This window comes from Balaenoptera physalus (genome assembly GCF_965194825.1).
Source record: "Balaenoptera physalus genome assembly, chromosome: 9".
Classification (NCBI taxonomy): domain Eukaryota; kingdom Metazoa; phylum Chordata; class Mammalia; order Artiodactyla; family Balaenopteridae; genus Balaenoptera; species Balaenoptera physalus.
The window spans coordinates 100,950,400-100,967,411 of record NC_138888.1 but is presented as its reverse complement, the minus strand read 5'-3'; the positions used below and the strand labels follow the sequence as shown (position 1 = coordinate 100,967,411).

The following is a 17,012-nucleotide window of genomic DNA, read 5'->3' as shown; positions in this document are numbered from 1 at the left end:
TACTGGTAAAGGAATTTTATCATAAAAGTTTATTCGTGCAAGACTGTTTTCAATACATCAGTGTAATGATTCCTTTCAAGTCGGTTGGGTTTAAATAGAAAAATACTAGTAGTTAATATTTATGGAATACTTAAAGCTAATTTATTAAGTGTTCCTTAAAAGCTTAAATTAAGTGCCTGCCGTGTGGCAGGCAGTGGGGTACAGCTGTGAACAGAGTAGTCAGAATTTCCTGCCTTCATGAAGCTTACATTTTACTGGGGAGAAAGAATGAAGACTACTAAGTAGAATCTTTGGTTTGTTAAATGGAGATTAGTGCTGAGGAGAAACAATAAAGGAGGAAAGAGATAGGGTGTGTCAGGAGAGAGAGTCCTGTTTTAGAGGGTGTGGCTCAGAAAAGCCTATTTGAGAAGTTAACGTTTGAATCAAGACTAGGAGGAGTAGAGTGAGTCATTTGGATATTCTGGAGGGAAGAGTGTTCCAGGGAACCACTGCAAATGCCCTGAAGCAGGAATCTCTTTGGTGTGTGTGGGGAATAGCAAGGAAACCATGTGACTGGAGTGGGCAGACTGGTAGGAGATGAGAACAGAGAAGTGATGGAAGATCTAGATTCTATAAGGTTGTCATACAATCCATTGTAAGGCACTACTGCTGAATGTGGTGGGAAGCCGTCGGGGGTTTGAATCAGAACAAAGAGAGACAATTTGAATTATTTTCAAATAATATATGTCATTATATAGCATTTTATATTATTACTGTATATAATTATATAACATAACTATTAATTAATATATGTAATATATAATATAAAGGATCATCTGTCTTCCTCTTTGAAAATAGCCTGGAGGGGGGATGTATTACTTAGGGTATAGGTTAGGTACAGTTGCTGTAATAAAGAGTTATAAGACATAAAAGTCTGAACAGCCTAGATAAGTTCGACATCTGTGCTCTATGAAACCATTCAGGAATCCAGAATCTTTCCATCTTTCTGTTTACCATTCTTCAGGTTTTGTCCTAATCTGTGTGGTCAATACTGGGTCACTATTAAGAAGGTATTCTGGCCTGTAAAAAAGGGAAGCAATGAAGTCCAGGGCAAAGAATTTCCTTTTAAACAAATGAGGCAGACATTGCATATATTACTTCAGTTTGCGGTCCACAGAAAGGATCGATTGGCCACGCTTGCCTCAAGGGTGGTTCGGGGACGTAGTCTCCGGCTGGGTGACCATTCAGCAGTGAGGAAGAGGAAAACAGAAGTGACAAGTAGTTGACCACAGTCTTGCAGTTCGGCACCAAATATCCATGTGTATCCTTCATCCTACCTATTGAAAACACTCCAGCTCCCTTCCCCAAAGGAGACAACCCAGGTGCAGTCCTCTCGTTGCACTAATCCAACTAAGGGATCAGTACTTCCTGTCAGATCCGCAAGTCCAGTGACCTGTAGACAAAACAGTTATTTGTTCCTCCCTTACCCCTCCCACATACACTGAACATATCATGGTGGATCAGAAACAGGAAAAGAATAATAAAATTTTCCATTTGGGTAAGTAAACAATGAGAGACACATAGAGGTCTCTGGTTGAGAGTAATGCTGGGCAGTAATGGTGTAGCATCTATTATCCTTAGTTCTGCTTTCTGGTAAGAATGCCTATATTCATTGCACTATGACCCCTGACTTTGCTGTCTGGGTGTTTCTTCCTTATGTTAACCTCCATGACCACATCTGAAGTTGGTATTGAAAATTTCCCAACTTTGGAGGGTATATAGCTTTCATAGTCAGTTTCCTGCTACTGCAGGCTTGCTATCCTGCAAGTGACATGGTCACAGGTGTTTGTAGGTTAGCTTATAATTTCTCTGACAAATACAGTTCTCTCAAAAATATAGTAGGAGTCTTTTATGTTTGTCTCCATTCCGTTCTGGTGCCAGTGACTATACCAAAATTGTTTCCTGGTGTAGTTCTTAAGCCTGCCTTATTTACTGCTCTCTGTGTGCTGACCACTTTATCTCATTCTAATGGCCACTGTCTTGAAGCCATCTGAAACAGCAGGCATTGGGGGAGTGGGATGGCAGCAGCCTAAAATATAATCTTAGCCACAGCGCTAGATTCTTTCGTTTCATCAAGAAGTCTTAAAAGTTCTGCGAAAAATGCCATTGGTAATTTGATAGGGATTGCATTAAATCTGTAGATTGCCTTGGGTAGTGTGGTTATTTTGACAATATTGATTCGTCCAATCCAAGAACAAGGTGTATCTTTCCATCTGTTTGTGTTGACTTCAGTTTCTTTTGTCAGCATCTTATAGTTTCCAGAGTGCAGATCTTTTGCCAATTAGGTAGGTTTATTCCTAGGCATTTTATTCTATTTGAAGTGATGGTAAATGGGATTGTTTCCTTAATTTCTCTTTCTGATAGTTAATTGTTAGTCTGTAGAAATGCAACAGACTTCTGTATATTAATTTTGTATCCTGCAACTTTACCGAATTTATTGATGAGCTCTAATAGTTTTCTGGTAGCATCTTTAGGGTTCTCTAGAACAAAAAATTTTAAGACTTGTATGGAAACACAAAAGACCCCAAATATCCAAAACAATCTTGAGAAAGAAGAGCAGAGCTGGAAGAATCACACTCCCTGACTTCATACTATACTACAGAGCTACAGTAATCAAAACAGTATGGTATTGGCACAAAAACAGACACATAGATTGATGGAACAGGATAGAAAGCCCATAAATAAACCCACACTCTTATGGTCAATTCATCTATGACAAAAGAGGGAAGAATATACAGGGGAGAAAAGACAGTCTCTTTAATAAGTGGTGCTGTGAAAACTGGACAACTGCATGTAAAAAAAATGAAATTGGAACATTCTCTAACACCATATACATTTAGGATTAAAGACCTAAATGTAAGACTGAATGCTATAAAACTCCTAGAGGAAAACGTAGGCAGAACACTCTTTGACATAAATCATAGCAATATTTTTTTGGATCCATCTCCTAGAGTAATGGAAATAAAAGCAAAAATAAATAAATGGGACCTAATCAAACTTAACAAGTTTCTGCACAGTAAAGGAAACCATAAAAAAAAAAAAAAAAGAAAAGGCAACCTACAAAATGGGAGAAAATATTTCCAAATGATGCAACTGACAAGGGCTTAATTTCCAAAATATACAGCTCATACAACTCAACAACAGAAAAACAAACAACTCAATCGAAAAATGGGCAGAAGACCTAAGTAGACATTGCTCCAAACAAGACATGCAGATGGCCAATAGACACATGAAAAGATGCTCAACATTGCCAATTATTAGAGAAATGCAAATCAAAACCTCAATGAGGTACCACCTTGTACTGGCCAGAACGACCATCATTAAAAATCTGCAAATAACAAATGCTGGAGAGGGTGTGGAGAAAAGGGAACCCTCCTAACTGTTGGTGGGAATGTAAGTTGATGCAGCCACTATGGAAAACAGTATGGAGGTTCCTCAGAAAACTAAAAATAGAATTACCATATGATCCAGCAGTCCCACTCCTGGGAATATATCTGGAGAAAACCATCATTTGAAAAGGTACATGTACCCCTATATTCATCGTAGCACTGTTTACAATAGCCAAGATATGGAAATGACCTAAATATCCATTGACAGATGAATGGATAAAGAAGATGTGGTACGTATATACAATGAAATACTACTCAGCCATAAAAAATGAATGAAATAATGCCATTTGCAGCAACATGGATGGACCTGGAGATTATCATGTTAAATGAAGTAAGTGAGACAGAGGAAGAAAAATATCATATGGTATCACTTATATGTGGAATCTAAAAGCAATGTTACAAGTGAACTTATTTACGAAACAGAAATAGGCTCACAGACATAGAAAACAAATTTATGGTTACCAAAGGGGAAAGAGGGGGGAGGGATAAATTAGGAGGTTGGGATTAGGAGATACAAAAACTGCTATATATAAAATAGATAAACAGCAAGGGCCTATTGTATAGCACAGGGAACTATTATGTTCAATGTCTTTTAATAAAGTATAACGGAAAAGAGTCTGAAAAAGAATATGTATATGTAACTGAATCACTTTGCTGTACACCTGAAGCTAATACAACATTGTAAATCAACTATGCACCAATACAAATTTGTTTGTTTTGAAAAATAAAGTCTTAATAGAAGTCTTTGAGAAAAGTACTAATAATCTTATCTCCTGATAATGCGGGTACTAAGGACCCACATCTCTATATTTCCTTCCATCTTACCTTGCAAACTGGCCAGTTCTTGCCTGAGTAAATGCAGCAAAGAACCACTGACACACACAAATATTGTGGTTCTTTTCACCTACTTTCCCTGAAGTTCTGGGTTTTTTATGGGCACCAAGTTCTGTAAGTTAGGGTAGGCAACAGTTTATGGAATGTTTTGCTCCATTATAACCAGGTCACCATTATCCTAGTAGTATGTTTCCCTGTTGCCTGCTACCCAGTGACTTAGCCAGTGCCACATATTTTAGGATTTTGTTGTGGCAGTACTCTTAATTTTGGTATTAATTTCTGGGTTAAGGAAAAGGCTGCTGTAAAGGGATCCAAAAGTAAAATGGCTTAAATGAGAAAAAAGTTTATTTCTTCCCTAGATAACAGGCCTACTAATTTAGGTGGTAGGGATGCTATATTCCATGAAGGAAATGAAGACACTAGAGGGGTAACTACCAGAATGTTGGATCTGGGCTCAGATCCTCAGCCTTGTTTTAACCATTGTGCTGTACTTATGTATATTTATCTCTTCCTGGTGGCTAGTGAGCGCTTTGAGGTGTTGGGAACTTAGCTATGCCTGGATCTCTTGCATTTCCTAGCTTATAGTAAATGTTCAATAAATGTTTGAATGAATGAATACCTGTTTTATATCTGAGTAAGTTAAGGCATAGAGACCTAAGCAAACTTGAGTCACAGGGCTGGAACATGATCTGAACCCTGCACACAAGAATATATGTACAGGAGAAGCTGTCTTAGAGAAGAGGCTACTTCCATGAGATGGGGCATATCTTATATAAAGGTAGTATCGTTTTGATCTCCTTAGGAATAGTTACTGTAAAAATCTTTTGATGTGATTATTAAGGTTTAAAATAACAATTATGGAACGTGGTAAAGTCTATATCTGTATGATGGAAAGAAGAAAAAAAATGTATGAAGAAGAGAGAATGTGGTCTTTAACATTTTTAGTACCTAAATAATTATACCAAGGGCGAAAGACTTTTTTAAAATTTAAGCAATAAATATTTGGAGTGTGAAAAAACTATCCATAGCATATCCAGGCAACCTTTTTCGTCAAAATATTTTAAATAGCTCATAGCATACGTGTGTATATATATATATACACACACGTTTCACATATCTGTGTGTGTGTGTGAAGTTTCAGAAATCACTCCACCAAGGGAAATACACATTTTTAAAATTAATTTTTATAGGAGTATAGTTGCTTTACAATGTTGTGTTAGTTTCTACTGTACAGCAAAATGAATCAACTATATATATATATATATATATATATATATATATATATATATATATATATATCCATCCCCTCCCTTTCGGACTTCCTTCCCATTTAGGTCACCACAGCGCATTAAGAAGAGTTCCCTGTGCTATACAGTAGGTTCTCATTAGTTATCTATTTTATACATAGTATCAATAGTGTATATGTGTCAATCCCAATCTCCCAATTCCTCCCACCCCCGCCTTTCTACCCTTGGTGTCCATACATTTGTTCTCTACGTCTGTGTCTCTATTTCTGTTTTGCAAATAGGTTCATCTATACCATTTTTCTAGGTTCCACGTGTATGCATTAATATACGATATTTGTTTTTCTCTTTCTGACTTACTTCACTCTGTATGACAGTCTCCATCCACATCTCTAAAAATGACCCAATTTTGTTCCTTTTATGACCCAGCAATCCCACTACTGGGCATATACCCAGAGAAAACCATAATTCAGAAAGATATATGCACCCCAGTGTTCATAGCAACACTATTTACAATAGCCAGTACGTGGAAGCAACCTAAATGTCCATCGACAGAGGAATGGATAAAGAAGATGTGGTACATATATACAATGGAACATTACTCCGGAATTACATAATTTAAAATGGTGAATTTACATCTTAAAAATTAATAAGCTTATACTGTTTTGGGTATTCATGAAGATTGTTTCTGAATCACTGGACTCAGAAAGCACTCCTTTATTATTGTACTTTGAAGTATATACAAGTGAATCATAACAAAGATATAATAGTTAATATTTATATGTGAAACTGTGAATGAAAACATCTCTAAAACTTATTCCTAAGCCTTATGGAGGATATGGATCTTTTAGATAAATTGAAAATACTAAGTAACTAACGAAGCATAGGTTTCCTGAAAATGGACATTTTTATGTCTGCTATTTTGTTTGAGATGTTATTTTTTCTTTCTCATAGGGGGAACAATATTTTTTTAGCAAGAATCAGTAACTGGAAGTACAACATTGGTTATTTAATGATATTAAAATGAAGTTTTGATCAGCAGAGGTAAGAATATGGCATTTAATTCATAATAGATCAAAATATTTGCCAGATTTCTATGAAGAACTATTTTAAGAACTGAAGGGTCTGAGAATTTATCCCACGTGCAAAGTAACAAGTTAGCCTGCTGCAGCGCCATGGATGTGGGCAGGAGACATGAGATTCCTGGATCAGAGAAAATGATAGTTTATAGGCATGGCAATAGCGGTGGCTAGAGTATGAGGCCCCCTGCGTAAGAGTAGGTTGAGCTATGGAGGGGACCCCTGAACCGAGGAACCCAGATCTTTTATGACGGGCAATGAGCCTGCTGGCTTGTGCCTCAGGGGAGACTTTATTACATGGCGCAGTAAACAGAGCTGCCCTTAATTCCAGCGTGAGACACTGTCTCTGACTCCTACGACTGTTTGCTAAACATATGTCCTTGAAAAATAGTCCGGACGGAATAAAGGCAGTCAGTGCCTCTGCTTGCAAGACATGCAGAAACACAAGACTCTCAGAATTGTCTTTCAACACTCTCTTACTCCAAACTGCTTTTTAAAGCACGTGTCACTGATAAGGATAATTGTAATAATGCTTTTTTGAAATAGTGTGAAGATGGAAACCACTGAAATACCCAACAGCAGGAGATTGCTTAAATTATAACATTCACAGTATGAAAGTTATTAACTAGGTGTTCATCAAAAAAGTAAAACAGGTTATAAAATGTACATGTAGTTTGATCCTACTTTTATAGAAATTGTACAAATGTACACACGTATGAAGAATATATACCAAAGTATGTATTTCAATGGATAGAATTGTGAATATTTATTTATTTATTTTGCTTGTCTATTTTTTTTAACCTCTTGAAAATGAACACTTTAGGCTTTTGTAATGAGGGAAAATTTTTTTTTGAATTTAAAAATGAACAGTCAGTTAAGAACTTCACCTGACAGAGAAAAAGCTTCATGAATTTAAATGGGAATTAAAGACTGTTAATTCTTTTATTTTGACTCTGAAGTTGCCTTTATATGCAATGTAGAACTAGAAGAGAATAATTAGGTAGCTTAATATTTTCTTCAAAAGTTACTGTTTTATCTATGATAAAGTCAGAACTTACTTTTAGCAATTTGCTATATTATTTATTATCACATAGTTGTCACGAAGGGAAACAAATCTTAGAAAATGCATTCTAACAGGGCGTATCTTCTAGAGTAGTGCTAGTTAGTAAGTATTTCATTAGTAAGTATGTTTAGTGAGTATAGATTCTGGTGCTATATAGTTGAGTCAGGCTAACTTAGGAGCACTGAATTAATTAGCTTCATTTTTATTTCCTGCCTATGTTTCATACTCTGAAATATGTTTAATATTAGTGATTTTGTAAGTTGGCATTTTTATTGTGCTTCTCATGATTTTTTTTTTCCCTTCTTTAACCAAGGTGCTGTTACCAGATTTGTCTTCTGAGTATAAATTAAAAATGACTGAAGTTCAAGCAATGGTAGAATTCTCCGTGGAGCTAAACAAGTTCTACAATGTGGATTTATTTCAGAGAGGGTTTGTATTTTAATGTGAAAATTATATATTTTGCATAAGATAAATTGTACAGTTTTCATTTAAATTTAATTACATATTTTTGTTCCACCATATATAAGGAAAACAATGAGCTATGTTCAACTATTTTCTCAGAAATTTTATTTCTAAATATATATTTGAGTATATTCACATGGATTTAATGATAATGCTGGGTATATTTAACATGTGTTTATGAATTTGTACTGAGCATTGAGAGGATTTTAATGAAAATGTTTAAGATCTAATTTCTGCTTTTTCAAAGCTAACAGTGTGTGGGGAAAATAAAACATATATACACAAAACACAAAATGTTGTAGGAACACAAAATGTTGACTCCTCAAAAAGTATATATAGAAAGTGCTCCGGGAATCAGAAGAGGAAGATATCTTTCTGGGCTCGTACATTAGGAAAAGCATAATGGAGGAATAGGATCAAGGTATGGATAAGATTGATAGGAAGAGGATAAGGTGAAAGACCCTCTTAGTAGGAGAGTGCATCATGAATCAAGTCTCGGAAACAGGGATGAACAGGTTATTTTAAAGAGTAGTAGGAGGTTGGATATTCTCTAGTAGAGTTGTGGAAAGATAGTAAAGAGAGGAGAGGTTATGTGTGTGAAGGGCTTTTGATGTCTGGAGGGATTTGGGTAGCCATTGATGGTTTCCAAGCAGGGATGAAATTGTCACTGTTATTACAATCAGCACTTACTGACATGATGAAGAGCATGGTGATATTGGATGGAGGGTCGTGTAGAAGAAATAGAGGCGCAGGGAGCAGTGGGGAGGCGCTCACGATGTCTCAAGATACAAACCTGAATTCCTGTGCTGGCAGTGGTAGCGGTGGGGCTGTGACCGACGGGGTTGGGTGAGAGAAATCTTCTGTTGTTCGTCTGTCTGTCTTGGCTCTGCCATCTTGTTGAAAAAAACAGACAGCTGTGCTCTGCTCTGCTCCACGTGGTCTCTCAGGACAGCCTGGGCTTGTTCTCATGACGGAGGCAGGAGGCCAAGAAAGAGAGCAGAAGTGGCAGGATCCCTTGTATTGGCACACTTGTTTCCTCACTGCATTCTGCTGCCTAAGCAAGTTACAAGGCCAGGCCAGGTCTGGGCTGGTGGCTCTCTGGCCAGTGAAACTCAGTGTAAAACTTTATGGGGATTCTGTATGTCTGATATAGTCCATTCCATGCTCTGAAACCCACACCCACAATTGTTTCTTGAGACGTGACTACTCTCTCAATGAATCACTACTATTTGGAGGTAAGAATTCTGTGGGATCACGCCCTTTAACTTCCTAAAAGCCTTTTTGTCAAGCTGAGAATGTCTACTTAGACACTGCCCTTAACTCCTTTGGAGATCTAAGAAAGGGATTTACAGCCACTCCCTTTATTAGATCTTTGTAAGCAGTTTTATTTTCCTCCCCAGGAAGTCTTGGTTCCTCTAAATTCTGCTTGTGAAATGATCAGGTCTTTCTTTAGCTCATCTCTTTCTTGCAAAACCTTACTACCCTTGCTAGGAGCAACCAGGTGACGTTTCCAACATTCTGCCAGGAAATTAGCTTGCTCGAGTCCAAAAGTTTCTTAGGTACAGTGTCTATCTTCTTCTAAGTTATTGTTTGAAAGCATACTGACCAAAAGTTTATCACTACAAAACATGGGTCACTGTTTTTTCAGTCTCCTGTAGTTTCTGCATTATTTTTCTTGCCTCTGTAATTGTAGCTAACCGTTACTTCGGTCCCAAAGTCAGTGCCACATATTTTAAGTTTCGTTAGTACCCATTTTCGTATTAGTTATTTATTGCCACAGTAATGCAGCTGACGACAAACACAAAGCCTCAGTGCATCACAGCAGTAAGCATTTATTTTTGCTCACAGATCTGTGGATCAGCTGAAAGGTTCTGCTGATCTGGGCTGGCCTGCTTCATCTTGGCTGGGCTCACGAATTCACAGTCAGCTGGCAGGGTGCTACCTCGTGCAGAATGGCCCCACCTGGGTGCACCCAGCTCTGCTTTATCATCTCTCATCCTCCAGCTTATTGTCATAGAGGAGGCAGGGATCCAAAGAGAGAGAAGGAAACTGTACAAGAAGACGTTTTAAGACCTAGGCTTGGAACTAGCTCACTCTTATCTCCTCCACATTGTACAGCCCAAAACAAGCCATAAGGCCAGCCCGGATTCAAGGGGTGGGGAGCTACACTCCACATCTTAACGGGAGTCTCATTGCGAGAGTGTGGATACAGGGGTGGAGGAAGAAATTGAGGACATTTTAAAGTCAGTCTGCCACACACTTTAGCATCTTTTGGTTTTTGTTATTCTGTGAGGTATTTTGGGGAATAAAGAGTAGGATTTAATGAGTGACTCCGTGTGGAGGATGGTGCAGAGACAGAAAAAGCATAAAAAATACGTGTGTGGAGGGTGGATTTACGTGATCTCTAGGATTACCTAGAAATAGCTGAGCAAAGAAAAAAATGAATATGTGAATCAAATATGGCAAAATCTTTTTCACAGGTGAAAAATGGGCAGTGGGATATGGGTGCACTGTTCTACCTTTGCAAATTTAGAATTTTTAAAGAGAAGAAATTTGAAAAGATAATGCCGAAGTTTCGAATCACACTGACTTGGACAATATTAGTGATATTGAAATAAGCAATGAAGTTGAAGGGGGGCCATGGTGTGGGACTCAGAATTGGTTCATTTCCATATGTTGAGTTTGAGGTAAGATACCAAGTGGAGATAGTTCATAAATAATTGGAGGTTTGGAACTGGAGATGAGGACTAAGTGAACTGTTGTTCCATTTTATTGTCAGCCGTCGTAAACATAGCACTTATGATTGCTGCTTTCATTAATTTTCTGTTATTCTGCAATCTAGTTTCCACATCCATTGAGGACTTTTGAACAATATTGTTATGTTACTGATCTTTCTAAAATCTAATAATTAGAGGCTCATTGTCTTTAGATATATTGCTTGACTTGTTTATTTGTAAGAATATTTTCAAGGATATAAGTTACTCTTTTCTATTCTGATTTATCAGTTCCTGCCTTTTAAACCTTTTCTTTATGCTTCTTGTTGGGTCTTTACTACCTTTGCCATAAGCAAGTTAATTTAGAGCTTGTGTTTGGCTGTTACGTTAAATAACTGTCGGCTTTGATAGATACACAGATAAATTTATCTAAATTTATATTTAAATGTTAGGAAATAGAATGTATCTTTTCCAATTTATTTTCTGATTTATGAAATGACTTTTTAGGAGACTGAGATGAGAAACTTACAAATTCAAGTAATGAAATGCAGGCAGAACGCAGAGAGACTGCACGTTCAGCTCCTGACCACTGCAGTAAAGTGCGTATTGCAGTAGAGTCACATGAAGTTTTTGGTTGCTCAGTGCATATAAAAGTGATGTTTGTACTAAACTGTAGTCTGTTGAGTGTGCAATAGCATTACGTCTAAAAACACAATGTACATACCTTAAGTAAAAAATACTTTAATGCTAGAAAATGCAACCGTAACGTCAAAGAGCACCAATCATAGATCACCATAGCAAACATAATAACAGTGAAAATGAAATATTGCAAAAATTACCAAACTGTGACGCAGAGACACGAAGTGAGCAAATGCTGCTGGGGAAAATAGCACCGATAGGCTTGCTCCGCACAGGGTTGCCACAGACCTTCAGTTTGTAAAGAAACACATTATGTGCGAGGTGTAATAAAGTGAAGTGTAATAAAACGAGGTCTGCCTGTAGTCCTGTGCAGTATTTTACTTCAGTGTTTTTAAAATAACATCAATAAATATCTTACTGAACAGCACTAGAGTCATAGCCCAGCGAGAACTAAATGGAGGTGGAGTTTGAGGAAGCGCTTCTCGTGCACATTTGGTGATGGTCCTTGTCCTGCGCGCCCACAGTGTGTAGTGTTTAATTTTGCCACCGTTGTTGTTACACGGTAAGGAACCGACTAGGTAGGGCCTAAGCTGTCGGCAGGCGCAGAAGAGAGAGAACATGTGGCATCTGAGTAGGTCTGTTTTTACTATAATTACACTGTTTTTCCTTAATGGTAAACCAATGGCCCAGATACTAACAATCGAAAGAAAAACTAGCTGTATTTTCATTTTAACCTATTCTGTCTTTTTTTAAGTATGGTAGATTGTAAACTCTGAAAAGAAAATTGAGACTCTACAGCATTGATTATAAATTTGATGTTATTAAATGGTATGTGGGCGTATGTCTTATATAAATGAGAGATATAAGAACTCAGTGTAACTAACTTGTTTTGAGTTGTTTATTATACTAGAAGTACATGATTACAAGTTGGTGGACTTCCCAATTGACTCTATTCAAAATTCGTTTATCAAGAGGGCTCCAAAGGGGGAGGAGAGATCGCCTTTTAAATATACAGGGAAAAATGTTATTTAAACACATGTTCTCAACAGCATAAAGGATAAGAGAGTGGTATTAAATCGAAGCTGTAGCAATTTCAGTTAGGTATTAAACTGGAGGGGAAATTTCCTCTCTTTGGAGACCATTGCAAAATTATGAGAACATCTTTTTCTGGAATTCTGGATGTTGCTATTGAGTACTCATCTGCATACAGTTTGTTACTAATTCAAGAAGAGGTGAGGCACTTTTGCCAGAATGTAGATTAATGCACTGCTTTCTTCAGTGAGAAACTCTTGCTAGGAAGAAAAAAAAAAAAGACTAGCTAAAACAGTGTGTTCTGAGATGGAGTCGGTTTGCTTTATTTCACTGCAGGTTGGTAACATGTCACAGAGATGCGCCAGTGTACGTACCACAGTTTAAAGAACACAGCTTTAGAATATCAGTGAATGGCTTCTAGAATGGAGTTGAGTTTTAATTCATTTCAGAAGGAAGCAAATGGACTAACGTTAGGTATTCTCAAATATTTAGAAAGTGTGGGAACTTGGGCAAAGTGTTGTATGTTTTAACATTCTTTTGTAAAGCAAGTGAAATGTTATCAGTTTGATTTGTTTCCAGGTGTGTTTGGGACAGTCAGCAATCCAGCATACTGCTGATAATAAAACAAGTAATGAGGGAAACGGCCATGGGGTGCAAGTTGAAACGATGATAGTAGTACTTTGTTATTTTTTATTTTCTTTCGCATGTGGTTTCCCATAAAACAGTTTAATTACATACCTGTAGCTACAACTGCTTTCCCCAGTCAGTCCTAGCACCATTCCCTTGTCATAAGCTATACTACTGCAAGGTGAATAATGTATTATGATTTGGAAATAAAGAAGATCAAGGATATGGACTTAGAAATTGTTTTCTTAGGTTTCAGTAACATCACAAAACCGTGGAGCTGAAATCCTCTTAGGAAAGGCCTGTAGAACCCTAGAAACCAGGTTCCATACCACAGTCTTTAAAGGCTCTGAACAAAACAATCTTAAATCCCTTCCATTTATGATTCTCAGGTTGTTAAACTCATGGGAAGTTGACAGTTTGATTTAAAAATGATTGTCAGCCAACAGAGTCAGAAAATTTCATGCTGATTTTTTGGATTATTGACATTGATTACAACCTTGGAAAAAATGATCCCTTGTCTATAATGTTGTGTATATGTTGTATAAAGTTCACAAATTGAGGACTTCTGATTAAGTGGTGCTGATTGGACTCACAGGAAACCACCTCAAGTTTTCTTCAAGGCCTTCAAAACTATCTAAAATTGTCTGTTTCTTCAGTAAGGTATAAGAACTGAGAATACTATCTAAGAAGTTCATCACTTTCTCAGGTTTAAATGAATCAACCATTCTCTGTAGTCAGAAAAGTTAGTTTTCTCACAGCAATTTACATCAATTATTAGACTACTTCTAAATCTTTGGATTTCTCTCATTATTGTGTCCTACCTCATTTTTAGAAATCGATGCCATAGTATAGGTCTGCCATTTGTGGCCTGTGTGAGATAGGATGTCTGCATCCTTTGAAGGATCATAATGATGGAGCATAACAGTCAGTGATGGAGCTGATACTGACTGAGTATACCAACAGTTAGCCAGTACTGGCCTTGAACGCATCTGTGTTTGAAGTATAAATAAATACAAGAAATCAAATTAGGAACTGTGAAAAGAGATCAAAGCATAAATGACGTGACTTCAAGGCAATGCAAACACCAGTGGGAAGAGAAACATGAAACTTATGAATTTGTGTACTCATTAACAAAGTGTACAATAATGTGTTTCCATAATAATGCAAATATGTAATTTAAGGAACAATTTGCGTGAAGAGGAATTTATTTATGGGTCAAATATTACTTAACCCAGGGACTATCTGTATGGATTTTATGAGAGTTCCACCTGTAAATAACAAGATGCTCTCAAAGAGGTAACCAGTAAATTCGGCTAGATAATAAACAATAAGAATAGATCTTTCCTGATCTTAATAAAGACTTTTTGAGACAGCAAGTGAGCTCATTGTTTTCTTGACAAAATTAAAGAATGGATTTTAAAAGTTAACATATTGGGGTAAAAAGTTTATATTTCAAAAATTAAAGAGTTCTGTTAAGTATCCAGTTTCAAAAGATTTTCCCTAAAAGGAAATAAGAATCTGCTCTGAAGCTTTTTTCCTAAAATTACTCATGATCCTACAATAACGCCACAGCCTCTTCGGAGCTTTGCAGGGAAGATGTAGTGACCCAAGTAGTCTGTCTTTTGTAACAGTAGGAAGATATTCTAAGAAAATACAGAGTCTTAGAAAATATACTCTTTACTTACTCTTTTTGAATAAATTATTTGTGATATGTTCTTGAACAACAGGAAAGGGAGTAAAAATTTAGAACTCTAAATTAAGGAAGTTGTAATAGGAGATTAGCTTTGAAACTTATTGAAATGATAGAAATAAGTCAAAATAAATATATTTACAAAATTAAATCTTAGCGTTTTTAAAAACTGTTCATTTCAAACAGATGAGTGAGTTGATTCTCCAGATTTATTAATAAAATATGGAAAAGGAGAATGACAGTGGGGGAAGTAATTGTTAAATTCTGCATCTTACATAAATGTAAAGCAAAATTTAAAAAAATGTCTTTCTGTAAAAACCTATACCTATATACTAATGTTTTTGAAAAACTTATTTGCTTTCTAATGGAATTAGAGATTATATGTGGTTATTACAAAAAAAAAGCAAGTTAACCAGAGTCGACATAGCAAATGAAGGAATGGAAAAAGTAAGCAACATCAAAAACAAAAAATATAGAACAAGATGACAAGTGCAAACATTTAAAATTATTGTGACCATAAAACTCAAATAGTTTTAAGTTTTCCGGTTTAAAGGCAGACTTTGGGATTTTAAATCCAATAATTTTCTGTTTATAACAGACATACCCCATGTTTTGAGAACAGATGCCTACAAATTAAAAGTGCTAATTTGGTGAATTGAAGCTTTTATCATTATGAAAAGACTTCTGTATGCTAATAATGCTGTTTGCTTTTAACTCTGTTTTGTCTAATATTAATATTGTGACATCAGCTTTCTTTTGGTTAAAATTTTCAAAGTGTACCTTTTACCATTCTTTTATTTGCAGACTTTCTCTATCCTTGTATTTTCAATTTTTCTATTGTAGACAACGTACAGTGGGATTTATCTTTTTCATTCTCTAGGGCACTCTTTGTCTTTTAACTGGAGCATTTGGTCCATTTATATTTAATGTAATTGCTGATATATTTGTGTTTATATTCATTATCTTATATTTTGTGCTTTCTATGTACCCTCTTCTTTTTTTCTCCCTGTGCATCTCTTATTTTTTTTTTTTTTTTCATGTTCTGATTTCTGCCAAGATCTTCAGGTTTATTCTTTGAGAGAGATTTTCCTTGTGTCTGGCCTTTTGGGAAATACCAATCCAGGACCCACTTTTTGTTTCTTTAAAGAAAAGTTTAAAACATTTGAAAGTATAGTAAACACATATATACCTATAATCTAGCCAACAATTATCAAAGTTTTTTCTCCTTATTTCACCTATTACCCTCCTCCCCAATCTTTTTTTAGTATCTCTAATACAGGAAGACTTTTGTTTTTAAAAATCTGCAAAACCATTATTGCACTTAAAGAAATGTTTAAAATAATTTCTTGGCATCAAATAAAACAGTGTTCTCATTTCTTCAGTCATCTTATAAATGTGTTTTTATAGTTTGTTTGTTTGAATCAGTATCCCTCCAAAATTTACAGGTTGTATTTGGGTGTTATGTCTCTTAGATTTCTTTTTAAATTTGTAATTGCTAGTTTGATCCAAAAGCTTGATTAAATTCTGATAGTTTTTGAGACGAGTCCTTCATAGCTGATGCTGTGTCCTTCCTGTTACCTTATATTTGGGGACATAAAATGTCTGCCTCTTTTCATGAGATTGACTCAGGTATTGTCAATCTGCTGCATCCATTATAAAGTTCCCCATCACTTAGTTGATAGTACCTATTCATAACTTTTGTCCAGAGTCATTATTTTATTTTACTAGGGCTTACAAAATGGTGATATTCTATTATTCCTTCTGCATTTATTAGCTATAATTCTGTGAAGAAGAATTTTGCCTCATTAACTACTTGGTTACTCTGAAATACAGTTTATACAGGAAAGACATGGCAAATGTTTTCTTCTTTTCCTTATTTACTAGTTTTCAGAATATTGTGTTGTTGCTCTAGCATCTTTCAAATATCATCAGTTTTTATTTAGTACAGATATATCTCGGATATATTATGAGTTCAGTTCCAGACCATTGCGATAAAGCGAATATCACAATAAATAAATTCACAGGAATTTTTTGGTTTCCCAGAGCATGTAAAAGTTATGTTTACACCTAAAAAAGTAAATGTGCAATAGGATTTTATTAATTAATTAATTTATTTATTTTTGGCTGTGTTGGGTCTTCGCCTCTGTGCGAGGGCCCCCTCCAGTTGCGGCAAGCGGGGGCCACTCCTCATCGCGGTGCG

General features: G+C 36.1%; 1 protein-coding gene across 21 annotated transcripts in view; it reads left to right on the top strand.

Moving 5' to 3' along the window:
* FAM135A (family with sequence similarity 135 member A) overlaps nt 1–17,012 on the top strand; it is a 119,902-nt gene that overhangs the window by 9,893 nt on the left and 92,997 nt on the right. For 17 of the 21 annotated variants that reach the window (XM_082474089.1, XM_082474072.1, XM_082474078.1 and 14 more), the window contains 2 exons: nt 6,461–6,550; nt 7,962–8,077. The exons of 1 other annotated variant lie outside the window; for it this stretch is intronic. In XM_082474089.1, coding sequence (XP_082330215.1) covers nt 8,001–8,077 — 77 coding nt within the window. In that variant the 5' untranslated portion in view covers nt 6,461–6,550; nt 7,962–8,000. The remainder of the gene's footprint in view (nt 1–6,460; nt 6,551–7,961; nt 8,078–17,012) is intronic. 3 more of the 21 variants (XM_082474088.1, XM_082474092.1, XM_082474074.1) reach the window with 1 other exon arrangement.